Source organism: Corvus brachyrhynchos, unplaced genomic scaffold, assembly GCF_000691975.1.
Source record: "Corvus brachyrhynchos isolate BGI_N302 unplaced genomic scaffold, ASM69197v1 scaffold101, whole genome shotgun sequence".
NCBI lineage: Eukaryota > Metazoa > Chordata > Aves > Passeriformes > Corvidae > Corvus > Corvus brachyrhynchos.
The window spans coordinates 22,406,221-22,421,960 of NW_008237239.1; the positions used below are offsets into that span (position 1 = coordinate 22,406,221).

General features: G+C 41.0%; 1 protein-coding gene across 13 annotated transcripts in view; it reads left to right on the forward strand.

Moving 5' to 3' along the window:
- The window catches only part of CDC42BPA (CDC42 binding protein kinase alpha), a 184,512-nt gene that overhangs the window by 159,239 nt on the left and 9,533 nt on the right, over nucleotides 1-15,740 (forward strand). For 8 of the 13 annotated variants that reach the window (XM_017730140.1, XM_017730145.1, XM_017730146.1 and 5 more), the window contains 6 exons: nucleotides 54-647; nucleotides 2,555-2,652; nucleotides 4,051-4,135; nucleotides 5,629-5,752; nucleotides 7,069-7,186; nucleotides 13,272-13,457. In XM_017730140.1, the coding sequence (XP_017585629.1) occupies nucleotides 54-647; nucleotides 2,555-2,652; nucleotides 4,051-4,135; nucleotides 5,629-5,752; nucleotides 7,069-7,186; nucleotides 13,272-13,457 (1,205 nt within the window). Of the gene's footprint in view, nucleotides 1-53; nucleotides 648-2,554; nucleotides 2,653-4,050; nucleotides 4,136-5,628; nucleotides 5,753-7,068; nucleotides 7,187-11,162; nucleotides 13,019-13,271; nucleotides 13,458-15,740 lie in introns of those variants that run through there. The other 5 variants (XM_017730150.1, XM_017730151.1, XM_017730155.1 and 2 more) reach the window with 3 other exon arrangements.

The window sequence follows — 15,740 nt, forward strand, 5'->3', positions numbered from 1 at the left end:
CTATTTTGGATTGGGTTTTGTGGGGGGGGGGGGTGTTTTGTTTTTTGTTTCAGAGATTATCCGTGTTGGTGACAACAAGAAGGTTCATCAGATTGAGCTGGTCCCGAGCGAGCAGCTCATCGCAGTAATCTCAGGACGGAACCGTCACGTGCGGCTCTTCCCCGTGGCTGCCCTGGATGGGAGGGAGACTGAGTTCTATAAGCTGGCAGAGACCAAAGGCTGCCAGTCAATAGTTTCTGGACACGTGCGCCACGGAGCTCTCACCTGCCTGTGTGTAGCCATGAAAAGGCAGGTCCTCTGTTACGAACTAAATCAGAGTAAGACACGCCACAAAAAGATCAAGGAGATCCAGGTGCAGGGCAACGTCCAGTGGATGTCAATCTTCAGTGACCGTCTCTGTGTGGGCTACCAGTCAGGTTTCTTAAAATACGCCCTCCATGGAGAGGGCAGCCCCTACAGCCTGCTCCATCCGGACGACCACACACTCTCGTTTATCTCACAGCAGCCAACCGATGCCATCTGTGCAGTCGAGATCTCAAATAAAGAATACCTGCTGTGTTTTAGCAGCGTCGGGGTTTACGTCGACTGCCAGGGCCGAAGATCCAGACAACAAGAGTTGATGTGGCCCGCAACTCCATCTTCTTGCTGTGAGTTGTGCTCTCTGTGTGTGTGTCTGTGTCTTTGGTGCTGTCTGCTGAAGTGATCTCTGCTTGTGTTGATATCTACAGGAGGTGAAGTTCAAGGCTAATTACCTGATAGGTTAATGAATGCTCTTGGCCCCGTCACCATTTTTAATCTAGTCAGAGGGTTTAATTCTCATTTATGTTAGTTTTAACAACTCTGGCACTGACCTATAGTGCTGGAACACAAAGAGGAATCATGAGTCAGGATTTCTAACTCTAAACAGCCAAAAGCTTCAGGTTCAACAGAGGCTAACAGGAACTTTATGTATTTGCTACCAGCAGTGCTGGACTGTTGTTTAAAGCCTTGGAATGGAATTGTACTTTGGCTCAGCATTGTGGTTCCAGCTTTCTTCATGCTGAGAGTCATCAGGATCGGGTAGTTTGACTTGCTTTTCTCTAATGGTATTTATCCCTTCTTAAAAGTCTGTTTTGTCCTTTCTTTATTTGTTCATTCTTTCTTCCTCAGCAGTTTTTGTCAACAACCTTCTTACTCATCTCCTCTCTGCTTTTCAAAAGGTCACTTTTTAAGTTTCCCTCCTGTCTCTCTCTTCCCTTCCAAAATACAGTGCCTAGCAGGCAATATAAAAAAGTCTATTTCATAACCTTAAGGAAAAGTACTGTAATATTTGCAAGATTTTAATTTACATCAAGGTCTGTTAAACGTTTATTGCACGTTATTTCAAACTGGGGCTTTATCTCATGACAGTTTCAGGGGGAAAAAATCCCAACCTGAATGTCTGTCTGCTTCTTTTTAATGTCTTTCTGAATGCAGATAAAGATTAGCCAAATCTGCACTCCAAGTAGTGAACGAGCCCAGTTCTGTGTTGATTTTTACAATAGTCTGCCTTCTTACCTCACTCTGGCAGCAGTCCAGTCACACTGCAGAGGAGAGGAATACTTCACCTTGTTTGAGCAAAGGCCCTTCTGAATATGGAAGGAGCAACTTTTACAGAGTGTTTGTCACTTCTGGTTTTCAAGCAGTTTTAAGCAACTGATTATTACAGTGGGCTCAGGCAATGAATGAATCAAACCAAAAGATTTTATGATAGATTGAAATATGGATATTTTTCACATGTAGTTCATCTGTAATGGCCGTTATTATTTGTGACACTTTCTTGATTGCCTTAAATGAAGTGATTTGGTGTGAGTCCAGCTCAGAATGGAGGTATATTTTATAGCAAAAGCTGTTACATTTAAACACAACTTGGATGCTGTTGGTAGTCTTGGCAGACCATGGCAGTCTTGTTGCTGCCATGGAAATACTGAATTCTCCTTTAGAAGTGTTCGCAGTGAAACAAATTTCATCTTGGGGAAATGGGCCAGATAAGTAGCAGAAGATTTCTCTTTACAATCTAGAAAATGAGAAGGGAGAATTAAAGCTAAGGAAACACGACTTTTATGACTTTGTCATGGTGCTTAGTTCCAAGTGATGCTCTTCTTGTGTATAGTCCAGACTCGGAGCTCAGTTCATTCAAGTGAAAGTTACTAAATAGAGCAGTGTATTTTCCTACCACATCATTTACAATATGTGAGCTCTTATTAAAAACGGGGCTTTTAGGAGAAAAAAACCTGTGAAATGCATCAGTATTTGGCAGAGCAAATTGTAATCTCTTACAATTCATAAAGAATTAGGTTTTCAGCAAAGTTAAAAGAAAAGTCATGGAGGTTCTAAGTTTTTAGGTGGTGCTGGTTTGCCTTCAGAATAAATTTCTTGGTCATTTTTGAGTTAAAGCACATTTTTCAAAGCTTGTTGTTGGATCATGAAGCACTGGTTTTGTTTTATTAAATAAATATGGTTAAACTGTAAGATACTGCCTATTTTGGGTCATGTCTAAAAGCACATGACACTATACCTCATCATTCCCTCCCAGGTTACAATGCACCATACCTCTCCGTGTACAGTGAAAATGCAATTGATATCTTCGATGTGAACTCCATGGAGTGGATTCAAACTATTCCTCTCAAAAAGGTAACTTCCCATTTCAGTATGGGCCAAGGAATATGTCCAGACTCAATACTGCTTTAGAAGACATCATTAAAACTGCTTGTGGAAACATAACTGAAGTAAAAGAAGAGCTATTGCAAGGAAACTTGTGCATTTTTGTTGGAAATAGAAGATACAAAGTGTGTTTCTCACATGGTTGCACTGTTTAGATGAACAGTCAGTCTGGAGCATATGACTGTGTTAGATTTACTGATACTGTTGTAATAATGAGAGGAATGTCTTGCTATTAATTGCATGTGGCTTCATTGGGACTGATTGTGTCTGTGTTGTTGCCAAAGGATGGTGGATGTTACGATAATTAAACAGGCCTTCAAAAATCTATCTCCTGCTGCTTGAGAATATTGTAGGCAGACAAGGTTAGAACATTTTGTTTCCACCAGTAGAAATACCAAAACCAGGATGATGTCAGGTTTGGATCTCTTATCAAAAGGAAAATGTTTCTGAAAACTGACACTTCCTTGGTATTTAGAAGGTGTTTGCTCAGCTGTATTTGGAAAGAAAAAATAAAAGTCATTTTTTTCCCTGTGGTTTAGACTGACTTCAGCTTTGTATCAGGGTCAACACAATTCCTTTACTGGCATTCCAGTGACATAGAGCTGCAGGACATTGCCCCTGTGGTCTTGTGTTGGTCATTCAGTCTCTCTGCATATCAATTTCCCACATGGCAGATGCAGACCAGGATATTCTGGTAGTGCTGTGAGGATGCATAATGCAAAGATCAAGGTACTCAACTACTAACTGTCTCAAGGAGAGACAAATCTGTACTTTTATGGGAAAGTTCTTTCTGGTGTCCATACTTTGAGTTATTAAGCAGTTGGAAAATACACAGTAGAATGTGATTTAGTACTTCGATTAATATTTGGCTCAAGACTCCCCTTTTAATGGATGAAAGTACTTTCAGCAAACAAAATTACTACACTTAGGAGTCTTAAAAATGGCCATTTATTATGAAGAGCCTGTTTCTACAGACTCAAGAGTGTGGAATGCTTCTTTGATTTTTATGTTGGAAATCACAAATACCAGTAGGTTTTAGCAGTCTGTGTGTGCTCTTATCAATCTGCAAAGCATTATTGTGACATGCCACTAACACAAAGTAAAAGCTCAGCTTATTGCTTTGCACAGCTAATAGGAAAAATTGAGTTGATCTATGAAGTAGACTTCTAACAGAGCTATTCATTTAAATGCTGGGAGGAATGGTGTTAAGCCTGTGTCTTGAAGTGGAATTTTAGATAACCCCCTCTGTACTCATTCTCAAAAAAAAAAAAACAGTTCAAAATTGTTTTGAACTCTTCTTTGTGGCTTTAATGACTTGGAATTGTTACTCTTGAGAGTATTACAAGGGACTGTTTTTCCTTGTTTCAGGTACGACCCTTGAATACAGAAGGATCACTAAACCTTTTAGGCCTGGAGACAGTCAGATTAATATATTTCAAAAACAAAATGGCAGGTATGTAAAGAGGAGCCAATTTTCATCTTGCAAATTTTTGTTTAGAAAGATTGTTTTTCTTTGCCTGCATCTGTGCACTGCAGAAAGGGATCTCTCAAATGTCTGTGTGCTTGTTAACTTGGGAAAAAGCCAAAGCTTATGGATTCCACAGTGATTGCAATGGTGTCTCTTCTCTGAACTTTTTTTTTCTTTTGAATATTCAATGAAGACTTGAATGAAGATTGGAACTAGAAAATAGAATGACTAGGCACTACCTCCAAATGTGGGATCACCTGCCAGAACACTCCCTAAAAAAGCCTGCACAATTAAAGACTTTTAATAGTCGTTTTGATGGCACTAGATTAAAATTAATAATATATTTAACCTAAATAAATGTTTCCCAAGCATTTTAAAGTAATACAATGTATTCATAATTTACTACTAGGGCAAGCTATGACTTTGTGCCACAATTTTAGCTTAAAAATCTATTTTTGTTCTGAATCTTTCTGACTTTTCTTACTTTTTAGAGCCCATTTCATAAGCATGCTCCTGCGGAATTTCCCTAAACTTTTGTTTAACCTCTTCGGTGGAGAGGGGACATGCTCTGTTTGAACAACGAAAAGCTATAAATTTTTGTTAACAACTTTCTGAAAACAGTGGAAATAAACACTCTAGAAAAATATACTGCTGTTGGCAGTGTTTCAGTGCTTATTTAAATTGCCAGCAAATTAGTATGAAAGGAATGGCAGTGGTAGAGAGGAGGAACATGCTGGAAGTATGTCTAGAGAATTTTCAAGTCTAATAAAGACAGAACATTAGAGTTGATCTTAAGGAAAGAAGAGGTTTGTGTTCTGTACAAAAACTGTTCTGTCAGTGAGCAGTAGCTTTTTAAGTGTCACTTTAGTCTCCATATATATAAAACAAGTCAGAGCAGTTGCAATGTTCATTCCAAGTCACACAGCTGTTGTATCATTATCAGTGTTTTCCTTTTCATGTCTCTATTAAAGATGCCTTGGCCAGATGTACACGTGTGGAAAAAATCTTCTCTTTTCCCATAGTTGCACCAAAATGCATCAGTGTTCCAACATTTCAAAAGCAGTAGTCTCTTTGGAGCAGGGAGTGAATGAAAGAGAATCTTGCATGGCGTTTCCAGACAGCTGGCAGAACAAGACTGTTCTAGTGATTTTCAGTGAGAACTGCCAAGGGAATTCTGAGACAAGACTGAGATTCCCTTCCTGCTCACCTAAATGTTTATTTCAAAGAATGCATCAGTGGTGTTTTGAGAGCACAGGTGTGGCAGCTTGTGTGTGACAAAGGGTTTAATCCGTTGCTACATAACAGAGTAGTGGCCAAGAAAACCCATAAACCCATAAAAGAACTTCTGTTCAGGTTTGACAGGAAAGGGATGGTGTCCAACACTAGCAAGAGCAGAGGTGGGAAATGTGTTGAAGCTCAGATTCCATGAATATGTAACGAACTGCCCCGCTGCATCACCATATTTGTGCTGGTTTCAGAGGGAGATGAGCTGGTGGTGCCTGAGACGTCGGACAACAGCCGGAAGCAGATGGTTCGGAACATCAACAACAAGCGGCGCTATTCCTTCCGCGTGCCCGAGGAGGAGAGGATGCAGCAGAGGAGGTCGGTATTCCACCTGTACTTGTCTTCTGTCCATGCCTGTAGGCCCTGAAGGACACTGACTGATGCCAGGGTTGTGCTTCATGTGTGGCTTCCTGGAATGCCCATTTGGGCATTCCTTCTCTTCTCTACCCTGTAAATCCTCAGTGTTTAATTTGTGTTAATGCCAGTTGGACTGTGGATATGCGCTGGATGCACAATTAGTTCAGATGAATTATGTGAAACGGCTGTAATTTGGAATGCATGTCTCCACATACTGTATGCAGGTGCATAGGTGTGCACATACACTGTGTATATATAAAGATCTCTAATAAACACTTTGCAAAAGAAGATTACACTGCTAACTATGCATATGGATTAATTACTCTCAGACTCTGGCTTTGCTTTCTTTCTGAAGGAGGTTTTACTCTCAGCAGTATTCCAGGACATCTGCATCTTTGATTTGTAGATTTAACTACATAAAGTTTCTGTAAAGCTCACAAAGCTCACCTCTTCAGGGGGCATAGAACTTCAGGGTGTATTCCTAATAGGAGTGTTTAGCAGGTTACAAGTACTTTCCTAAATGGCAACAAAAACAGGTCTGTGCTACTTGCAGAGGATGTTATTGACCATTTGCTCTCACTCACTGGAAGTGTCCTGCTACTGTGCTAAGCCACACTGCAAGAACTGAGTACTTGGCTTTTCTAATTTCCAACATCTTGCACCATTGGTTGGCTCCTAGCTTGTCTTTCTTTTTCGCTCTAAGGAAAGTAACATCTGTATGTAGTGGAGATAAAATTCCGTTTCTTGTCCTTGCCTTTTCTGAGTTGAATGACGTTTGGTCTCTTTAAAATTTTATTTATTCTGAGTTCTGAAATGCATCCTTGCCATTTTGAAGAGCTTTTAATTCTGACCACAGACTGAGAAAGGTACTGCAGTATTATTTTAATTCTATTTTCATATTTTATACCTCATTTTCATCTCCACTTTGTAATATATCACAAGTAAGTTTGGCTTTTACTCATCTTACAGAGCTTTTTATCAGCTCATTCTCTGAATGTTGGTAACTACTGGACATGGGCTGTTAGTCTGTAAACAGCATTCTTTTATCCTGGCCCCTTGCCCACTCTTCAAGCTGGAAGCTTCTTCACACCAGTACTGACAGCAGGGGTTTGTCACTGTTAACATGTGAAATAGTCATAGAATCATGGAATTGTTTAGGTTGGAAAAGACTGGCTAATTTCCATTTTAAAATAGCTGATAATCAACGCTGTACATGTTTTATAAATGCCCATCCTCACGTCAAAGGAAATCCCTAAACAAAGTATCTTCTCTTCCAGGGAGATGCTACGCGATCCCGAAATGAGAAATAAGTTAATTTCTAACCCAACTAATTTTAACCACATAGCACATATGGGTCCAGGAGATGGCATACAGATTCTCAAAGACCTCCCAATGGTAAGTACAACAGGACATGTGAGAGTGACTGACTGCTGCAGAGGCTGCAAATAAGTGAGAGAAAAACAAGCATGGTTTTAATGTATGACCAGTTATGTATTTCATATCAGGAACAGTGTATCAAGGGAAATGGAGCTAAACATGATCTGCTGTATGTAATAACATTTAAACAAGGAGGTTGACAGGCATTGAGTGGAGGAGGAGGAGGAGTGCCTACTGCCTCTGGAGTTCTAAGACAGGTTGGCCTCACAGTGTTGATGATAATTTTTATGACCCATATGAAGGGGCAAAATTTTGTTGATTTGAGCCTGTGCTCTTTGTGGGTATGGAAAGAGAAATTCCTTTCTCCGTGAGCTGTAGTTCAGTTCCTTTTTTTTTCCTCCCATCTTTAGCACCAACTTAGCCTATCTGTTTACAGCCTGTTTTCCTGTAGCAATGCAATAATGTGTGTTGCCTGAATTTCTTTCCATGCCAAATGTGCTATTTTTCCTGTTCTCTCCGAATTAAGTAGTCTCAGTGAAACAGAACTTCTTGCATAAAATCTAACCTTTTAAGTTGAAAAACGGAAAAAGGAAACAGGTAATAGCACATGTTCATTTCCATAAAACCTCATGTAGAAAATATATTCATTTGGAAGTTACTGAAATCTATGGTGAGCGTAAGACTAATTAATACTTTGCTCATAAGGAAGTACCAGACTGCTTGCTTCAAGCTACCTTGAGCATCTTTTGTGTGTTTATGTGTTCTGTATGGTTTTCTAAACACGTCCACAGTGACACAGATGTGATTCAGAAGATGCTAATTAGCACTGTAAGAAAGATGAGATGTTATGATAAAAACAGATGAAATTTGTTCCAGCATAAGACTCAGGCATTAGCACAGAACTGCTGTCTAAAATGATCATCATTTCTACTTGGAGTTTGTGCATAAAGTAGGAAGTAGATGCTGAAATTGGGATTTTCTGATGCTGAAAAGTGCAGAGGAAACAACAGTAAGGCTGGAAAAATAAAGTGCACTATGCAGTTGCACTAGTTTGGGAGTTTAGGAGCATAATCTCTGGTCTTTGGATACTCATTTTACCTCACTTTTGCAGCAAATGGTACTTTCATGTTACACTTGACTGTAAGGTCTGCCCTTTGATTTATTTTAAAGCTCATAGTAGGCACACTCTGAGAAGGCTCTCAATAACAAATAATTCAGTGTAATGAGAAAAAAACAGTACTGTATGTGTGTATTTTTATAAATGAAGACATAATGAAGGAGCTGTGTCTAGAAAACACATGACAAATCCAAGAGATGTTGGCAGCTAGTGTTTATCTTACCTGCGTACAAGACTGCATGTGTCTAATGTTAGACAAAGAATGATCATTTGCTTCAGGGCAGGTTGTAGATCAGAACCTTTCTTCATTTCTCCATTTCTGGTAAGTTCTTTAAAATATTTGTGGCTCTTCTCAAGCAGAGAAAATAATCTGCTACCTCTGTAGGTAGAGCAGAAGTCGTCCTGTGTCACACTGTCAGTAGTTGAAAGTTCGTAGCAATCAAAAGCTGCAAGGACTCTTAATCAAGCCCCACATCTGACAAGTGTAAAACAAGGAATGATTCTATCTGTAGGAGGGGATTTTCTGCATCATTTCCTCAGCAGTGTCATCTCTCAATGGCTTTCAGCTTGGAATCCATTCTTATTGCACTTGCCTTGTATTAGCTCAAAGGTCCTGTTTTAAGTTAGGACTGGTACTGTGCTATTACCAGTCAATAGGGAGTTTTGAAAAAAATTCATTATTCACTTTCAACACTTAAAAGTGATGAGAAGAATTAGAAAATGTGTACGATATATAATTGATTACTGCACTTGTTCCACTGCTGCAGCTTCTTTTTCAAAAGTTACTAATTACTAAAACCTCCTTTTTGCAAGTGAGTGTCAGTCTTAATGCTGGGAGATGTCACTGCAGACAAAGCAAATTTGTTGTGTATTTTTCCATCAGTTCCTTGCAATGTCATGTTGTATTTGTATTCCTAACTTAATTGGTACAAAATTGCATCAAGCACGGGACTTGAAAGTGTGTGAATTTGAAAATGTAACTTGAAATCAGGAAATAAATGTTCTGTCAAGAGCTACTTCAGTCCAGGCACCTTTTTCTTTTCCAGCAGCTTCCTGTAAGGTATTTGCCTGGACTGAGTTTTCATTTAATCCATTCCAGACTAAGAACTTTGTTTATCAGGCACAAAAATAGAAGAAAAAGAGTTGTGTGGGCATTTGGGGTTATGTATTGAGTCTAATGTTTTATTGGAAAGAAAATTAGTATCAGAAGAGGTCATAGAAACAGAGAATGTTTCCTGGAGAATCAGTACACAAGGTAAAGAATAATCATCCAACCCTGTGTACAGTTCATGTGTATGGTGGTTCCTCTTCCAGAACATGGAATTACTTCACCAGTTTCTTACCTTATTCCAAAAAGGTGAAAAGCTGGGGGATTTCTGTGCTGCTTAGCATGTGTCCTGATTTTGCAGCTGGGACATCTTCTTTGTATTTTTTTAATAGATTAGCATGGTTCATAAGAGAAGATATTTATTTTTAACCAACTATGGGAAAGATTGCAGCACTTTACTTTTGGAATGCCTGTTCTTGTTTGTGGAAGTGAATGGTAAAATACATTTTTGCATTTAAAGAGGGCTGTGGCTGGGGGTAGCAAGCAGTGCAAGGTTAATGTCGGCTCAAATTCTCTTCATCCAGCTATTTTAGGTGGTACAGCTACTTTTTTTATGGGATACTGGAATGCAGAAAGTGCATGAAAGAGTGGAGTGGGTCTTTTTATTTACAGTTTCTTCTGGTTTATTTGAGCACCTTCAAATTTGGCTGGATCTACCAATAGAAATTTTTCACCACCATGAGCTTTCACTGGAGTCAGTATAGTGCTGTGTGGGCAAAAGGGTCCTTAGGGTAAGTAGGTTTTAGTAGAGAAGAGATATTTTAATCTCTGTGTTGAATGAGATTGTCACAAGCTAAATAGCCAGCTCAGCCCAGCTTTTACCTAGCACACATGGGTGAACTTTATGAAGCAAATGACAATTTTATGTATATGGATGTATTTATATTTATTCATTAATATACACATATTCACTTCATAGATGCAATGTGAATCTGAACAAAACTCTTCTCTGCAGCTCCACTGCCTTTTTCAGGGGAAATGCCAAGAATTGAGAGAGGCAGAGTCAGAAGTGGTAGTGATTGCCCTTGCTGGGTGGGCTGGGCTGTGTCTGTTGGCAGGAGGGGACCTGCACTTGTGCTGCCCTAAGCCCTGGCCTGGTGGATGCAGAACCTGCCTGCTCTCTGCCCACCTCTGTTTTAATGATGTCTTCTAAAAGAGCAGCTTTAGAGAGTTCAATTTGTGTTGTAACCAGAATAAAGGGAGTGTTTTAAACTCTTTTGCTCTATTTGATGTGTTATATCAGGTGCCTGCTTGTGTACAACATATCTGCCTGTGTGTTTGCCCTTGCTGGTGCAGCCACACGAGGGGGAAAGATGCTTTCTCTGTGTGTTGTTTTCCAGTGTTTCCCAGTTTTCCTGGTATGCACCAGACACTCTGATGTGTTTGTGGAAAGTTGCAGTCTATTGGCCTAATCCCACATTGTTCTCTCTGTGAACAGACACCCTTGACTTCAGTAGAGCCCTGGTGTTTGGGCAGAACCATGCCTAAGGCTTAGAGAGAGATCAGATTTAGGGGGTTTCAGGCAACTGTAAATTTGCATCCTTCTTTTCTTCATGGTGAGCACTCCCGTTCTGGCTTTGGGACACAAGTTGGTGGGCTGCAACACGTCAGAAACCAGAAGCTGTTGTTTCCTGTTAGCAGAGCAGTAATCAGTACATATTTGTGTTTTATTGCTGTGGATCTGGGTCATTGTCTTGTTTTGTACAATTTAGAATCGTTCCTGTTAGTGTATCCCCAAACTTATTTGTTTACATGTTTTTCTTCCCTAGCAGCCTGTCACCAATTAACCTGGCCGTACAGTCTGGCCTCCCTTCTGCCCTCTTGTCCCTTGAAGCCACTTTATCGTGGATGCTCCTTTGTAGTGAAGATCTGAAATCTGGAACTGCACTTACTGCAGCACAGACCACCTCTCTGTGTACATCAGATGTACAGGATTGATTTTGCTTTCATATTCTGCATGCCTGAGTATTTTTATATACAAAAGCTGGTCTTGACTGCCATTATATTTGAACATTATGCTTCAGTTTGACCTCATTATACATGAGCCATTCTACTTCCATTCTAGATGATGTGTGAAGCTTTGCTTGTTTCAATTGAGAAACTTTTAGAGTAAATGAATACTTATCTATATTTGGTATTCTTTAAAGAAAATGGGAACCCCATGCATGCATCTAATGGTGGAGTCCATGGAGAAAGTGCCATGGAGTATCATTTTTAAAATGTTGCCATATCGTGGCTTTCTCACATTCATGAATGCTGCTAAATATTTTCATGATCTGCAGCTGGCCTACCCTCTGCTTTTTAGCTTGTGGTTTTAGACACTGCCATATCTCCCTTATTGGCTTTTAGGAACGTAGCTGGCTTTGCTGCCACGTTCTCTGTTGTGAGCAGATAACTCGGCAAAGTCTGCTGTCCAGGACCTTTTTGGAATGGTGGCTTCTTGTACTGATATTTAGATGCTGCTAAAGTTACTAAGAACAATTTAATGTATATTATGTCTTATATGCCATAATGTGGTAATTGATGTTTTGGTTAACAGGCAAAGCCTCATAATAACCATGTGTTTTAAAAAAAAAAAAAAAAAAAGTTGGATTTTACCAGCTGAAATGAAGAAAACAGTAACAATAATGTTTGATATAATATGTATTGGGATGTGACTTAATGTTCTTCCAGACTTTAATACGTTCCACATACAAAAAGTAGTGCCTTAGGTTTAGTGGAGGGGTAAGCTATATTTTTACCATATTTTATATTTTAAGTCCTAACATTTCTAATGTTACTCAGAAATATCTGTTTTAAGGAGATGAAATCAGTTGGACGAGGGGAAGAGGAACTTAGAAGTTAGAAAGGAGAAAAGGTGTTCTGATTTGCTGGTGTCCATAGGAAACCAGCCCAGTGCAGGCTGGCTGAGCATGTACAGATGGCACAGGGAGGGAGATGGAGCCTTGAAACACTCTTCCATTAAATCTGGATGTAGATGACTTCAAATTTTAAGAGCACTTGTGTCAGCCCATTCTGTAGAGATGAATGAGAAACTGTTCCTGTTTAATTTGCAGGGTTATTTCTCCCCTCTCCTTCTTCACATCACACTTTGGGAGCGTGCTGCTCAGCTGACCTGTTAAAAACATTGGAATTTCCCAGTGCTTTCACATTTTGTGTGCTGAGGGAGGGCCTAATCTTCTGTGGCACAGGGATGGCAGTGCCAGGTCCCCTCGACACTGTCAGGATTAAGCCAGTGTGGAGCAGGACATGGGCCTTAGTCACCTGTCTGGCACTAACCCCTTCACCTTCCCACACAGCCTGTGTCCCCACCCTGTCGAAAGACCGTTCCCTCCTGTTGGAAATACTCTGTGTTTGTTGTACGGGTGATAATTTTAATGGAATCTCTAAAATGCATGAATAACAGAAGGAAATCTCTTAACGATCTCTAACTGCTGTGTATGCTCATCTTTTCTTCTCCCCACACCACCTCACCTGTGTTCACCTTCCTTTGTTTGTGTTATGTCTATTTTAGATTGTAAGCTCCTCAAGGCAGGGAACTGATGCTTCTCAACTGTCTGTAAAGCACCTTTTACAACTGTGGTGCTCTTTGAAATATCAAAAAATAATAAATATTAGAATCTATTCCCAATGAGTTAAAAGTTTTATTTGTTTCTAATGTTTTAGCAACAGCAAGGGCAGCAGGCCCGTCAGAGTCTGTGTCAGGAAGGTGCTCAGAGGACTGGGGGTGGCAGTGTCAGACCCTGTGTGCTGACAGCCTGCAGGGTTTGCTGTCTGCTGTCCCTGCTCTGTGTTTGACTGCGCTTGTGGAACTGCTGGTGCCGATGTAACCTGTACAACCATCCTTCATTGCTTTCTCTCTCTGTTGTCTTTGATAGCAGCGTTCCCCTTATCAATTCCCTCATCATCACTCCCGTCTGATCTCCTCTCCGAGCAACTTTGAGCACATCTACCACATGACTGTTAATTCAGCTGAAAAATTCCTCTCTCACGATTCCATAAACCCTGCATTTTCCCCGCCTCCACGCTCTGTCCTCGGTACTCCAGACTTTATCACTCTGAGGGTATGAACGGCTGAGTCAGGTGTTCACTCTACTAACACTGTGTGGTTTTCCTTTTGCCTGGCTATTAACGTGGGAGAAAACCCCTTGTAAGCTGTTCCTTCACCCCTCCACTTTCTTTTGTCCCAGACAATTTACTTTCTGCTATCAGCTGGGGTCTTCCCACAGCTCTGACATGCCAAGAAACAGACACTTCATGGCCTAAGAAAAAAGAAAAGTTTATAATGACTGAGTTGAACGTTTTGCTATGAAAATAACATTTTTAATCATCAGGAAGGCTGTGGGAATTTTGAATGATAAGTTCTCTCTTCCACAGTGTTCATCCTCCAGCAGTCAGAGTACTGCATACCAGGTTGAATTAGGAAGAGGTTCTGGATCTTTGCTGGACCACGCTTTCAAGCTGTTTATGATGAATTCATGTGGAATGAGAGAATTTGTGCACAGTACTGTACACAGAAGGAGAGACACACGTAGTGCCTCGGGTAGTTTCTAGGTTGAAGTAAATAAGTGAAGTTAGAATATGTTAGAAACAAGCTAAAAATGAAAGATGGTGGCAGCTTGGTGATGTAGATCCTCTTAACCCTGATAGTTACAGGCAGAGGCTGAGGCAGGATACTGTTCTGTAGGCATCCTTCTAGTTGCATTGTAAATTGGAGAGATGGAAGTAGTCTTTCCTTTTTTTCTTGCATTGTGCATCCAGGTCTGCCTGCCTGGGGGTGCTGTGTCCTACAGAAACACAAACCAAAGTGAAGCAGGCACACAGGTACCTGCTGTGCATCTCAGCTGTGTGCCGTGCTGGGGCCTGCAGTTCTGCCTGCGACAGGCTCACAGATAATCAGGAATAACCTGTAGGTAGATGTGTGTGATGCTGTTGTTTGCTCAGAGTTTGTGTGGGTCCAGGCCGTGCCCACTGCTCTCATGGGAACATTGCTCTTGGTTTCTGTGGCCCTTGGACACCCCTTATGGCAAACCTTCACTGCCAGGCTGCTTTGAGTGCCTCTGGGCTGCCATGCTGGATCCCTGTTGCTGGGAAGGTTTTGGAAACATACCTGCATCCAACACTAGACAGGATTTAAAAATGCAGGAGGAAAATAGAGCTCCTCCATATGGCTCCAAAACCAATTTGCACAGCTGAGCTTTGACTGGTTATGTGCATGGTTATGTGTCACTGTTGTGAGGTCCCGGTTGTCACAGCCATTAAACACAAGAGGAATGCTCTGCTGAAATGCAAAAAAAACCCCAAAACTGTTAAGTTGAATTGAAAGCTGTTTCTCTCCTAGAGGGTCATTATAGGGTCACTGAAGCTGTATTTGAGTTCTGGTTTTTACAGGGTTGTTTTAATCCAACTGTACTATAAAATTGTCTGTGTTTAATATGCAGCAATGTATCACCGGACTGTGACCCTCCCTCTACCCTCCCTTTCTCATGTGAGTAGTCTCCCTGGGATCAGTAAGGAATGACCCCTGGTGTTTCAGACTATAACTTCCAATTTTTTTCTTTAGGAGCATCCTTCACCCTAATGTTGCAGCCTCCTAGCCTAAATTAGAGGAAGAAAAGTGAAGTGCACAACCTGGAGGGTCAAGATCCTGCCCCTGTTAGCTTCTTAGAGCACTAGAGGCTTAGTCTTGTATGAAGAAAAGTGTTTGTCTCCTTTTTGGCTTGAGGGTAGAGGTGCTGGAAGCTGTAAGGAAAGCCAGGCTGTGAGTTTGGTTTCATGTCTGTCCATCCTCCCTTTGTGTTTGGAGATTTTAGTGTAAGAAGAGTGCCATGGTCCCAGGTAGGATTGGATATTGGAACCAGGACAGCATGGAATCCATAGGGAAGTTGGAAAAATGACCTGTTAAAGTAGGCTTTTAGAGTCTGTTGTATTATTTCATGGAAGAGTTAAATGCTGAGGTTTATAGTGTGATGAACAGAGCACTACTTTAAAAACAAACCCCGAAACAAGAACAAGCAGCGCAATGGACAGAGGAACAGAGGCAGAGCAGTTCCTGTGGGTGCTGTACCTGTCCAGTCAGACCCTGTCCCTCATCCCAGTGCCAGAGAAGGTGCCCAGGGGGCAGCTGGAGCGGGAGCAGAGGCTCTGTAACACTGGCAGCGATTGCACCTACGTAACCCACAGCTCCACTCTCCCGCTGGAATGGGAGGCACCGAACTATTCTGGGCCTCTCACCCCATTTCACAGTGATTCACTTTGCTCAGCAGCAGCTTGTCTGCTGCTCATTCCCCCCCACCTCTTCTCTCACCTTTCTCCATTTTGTTCAGCAGTGGGGATGGAATTTCCTG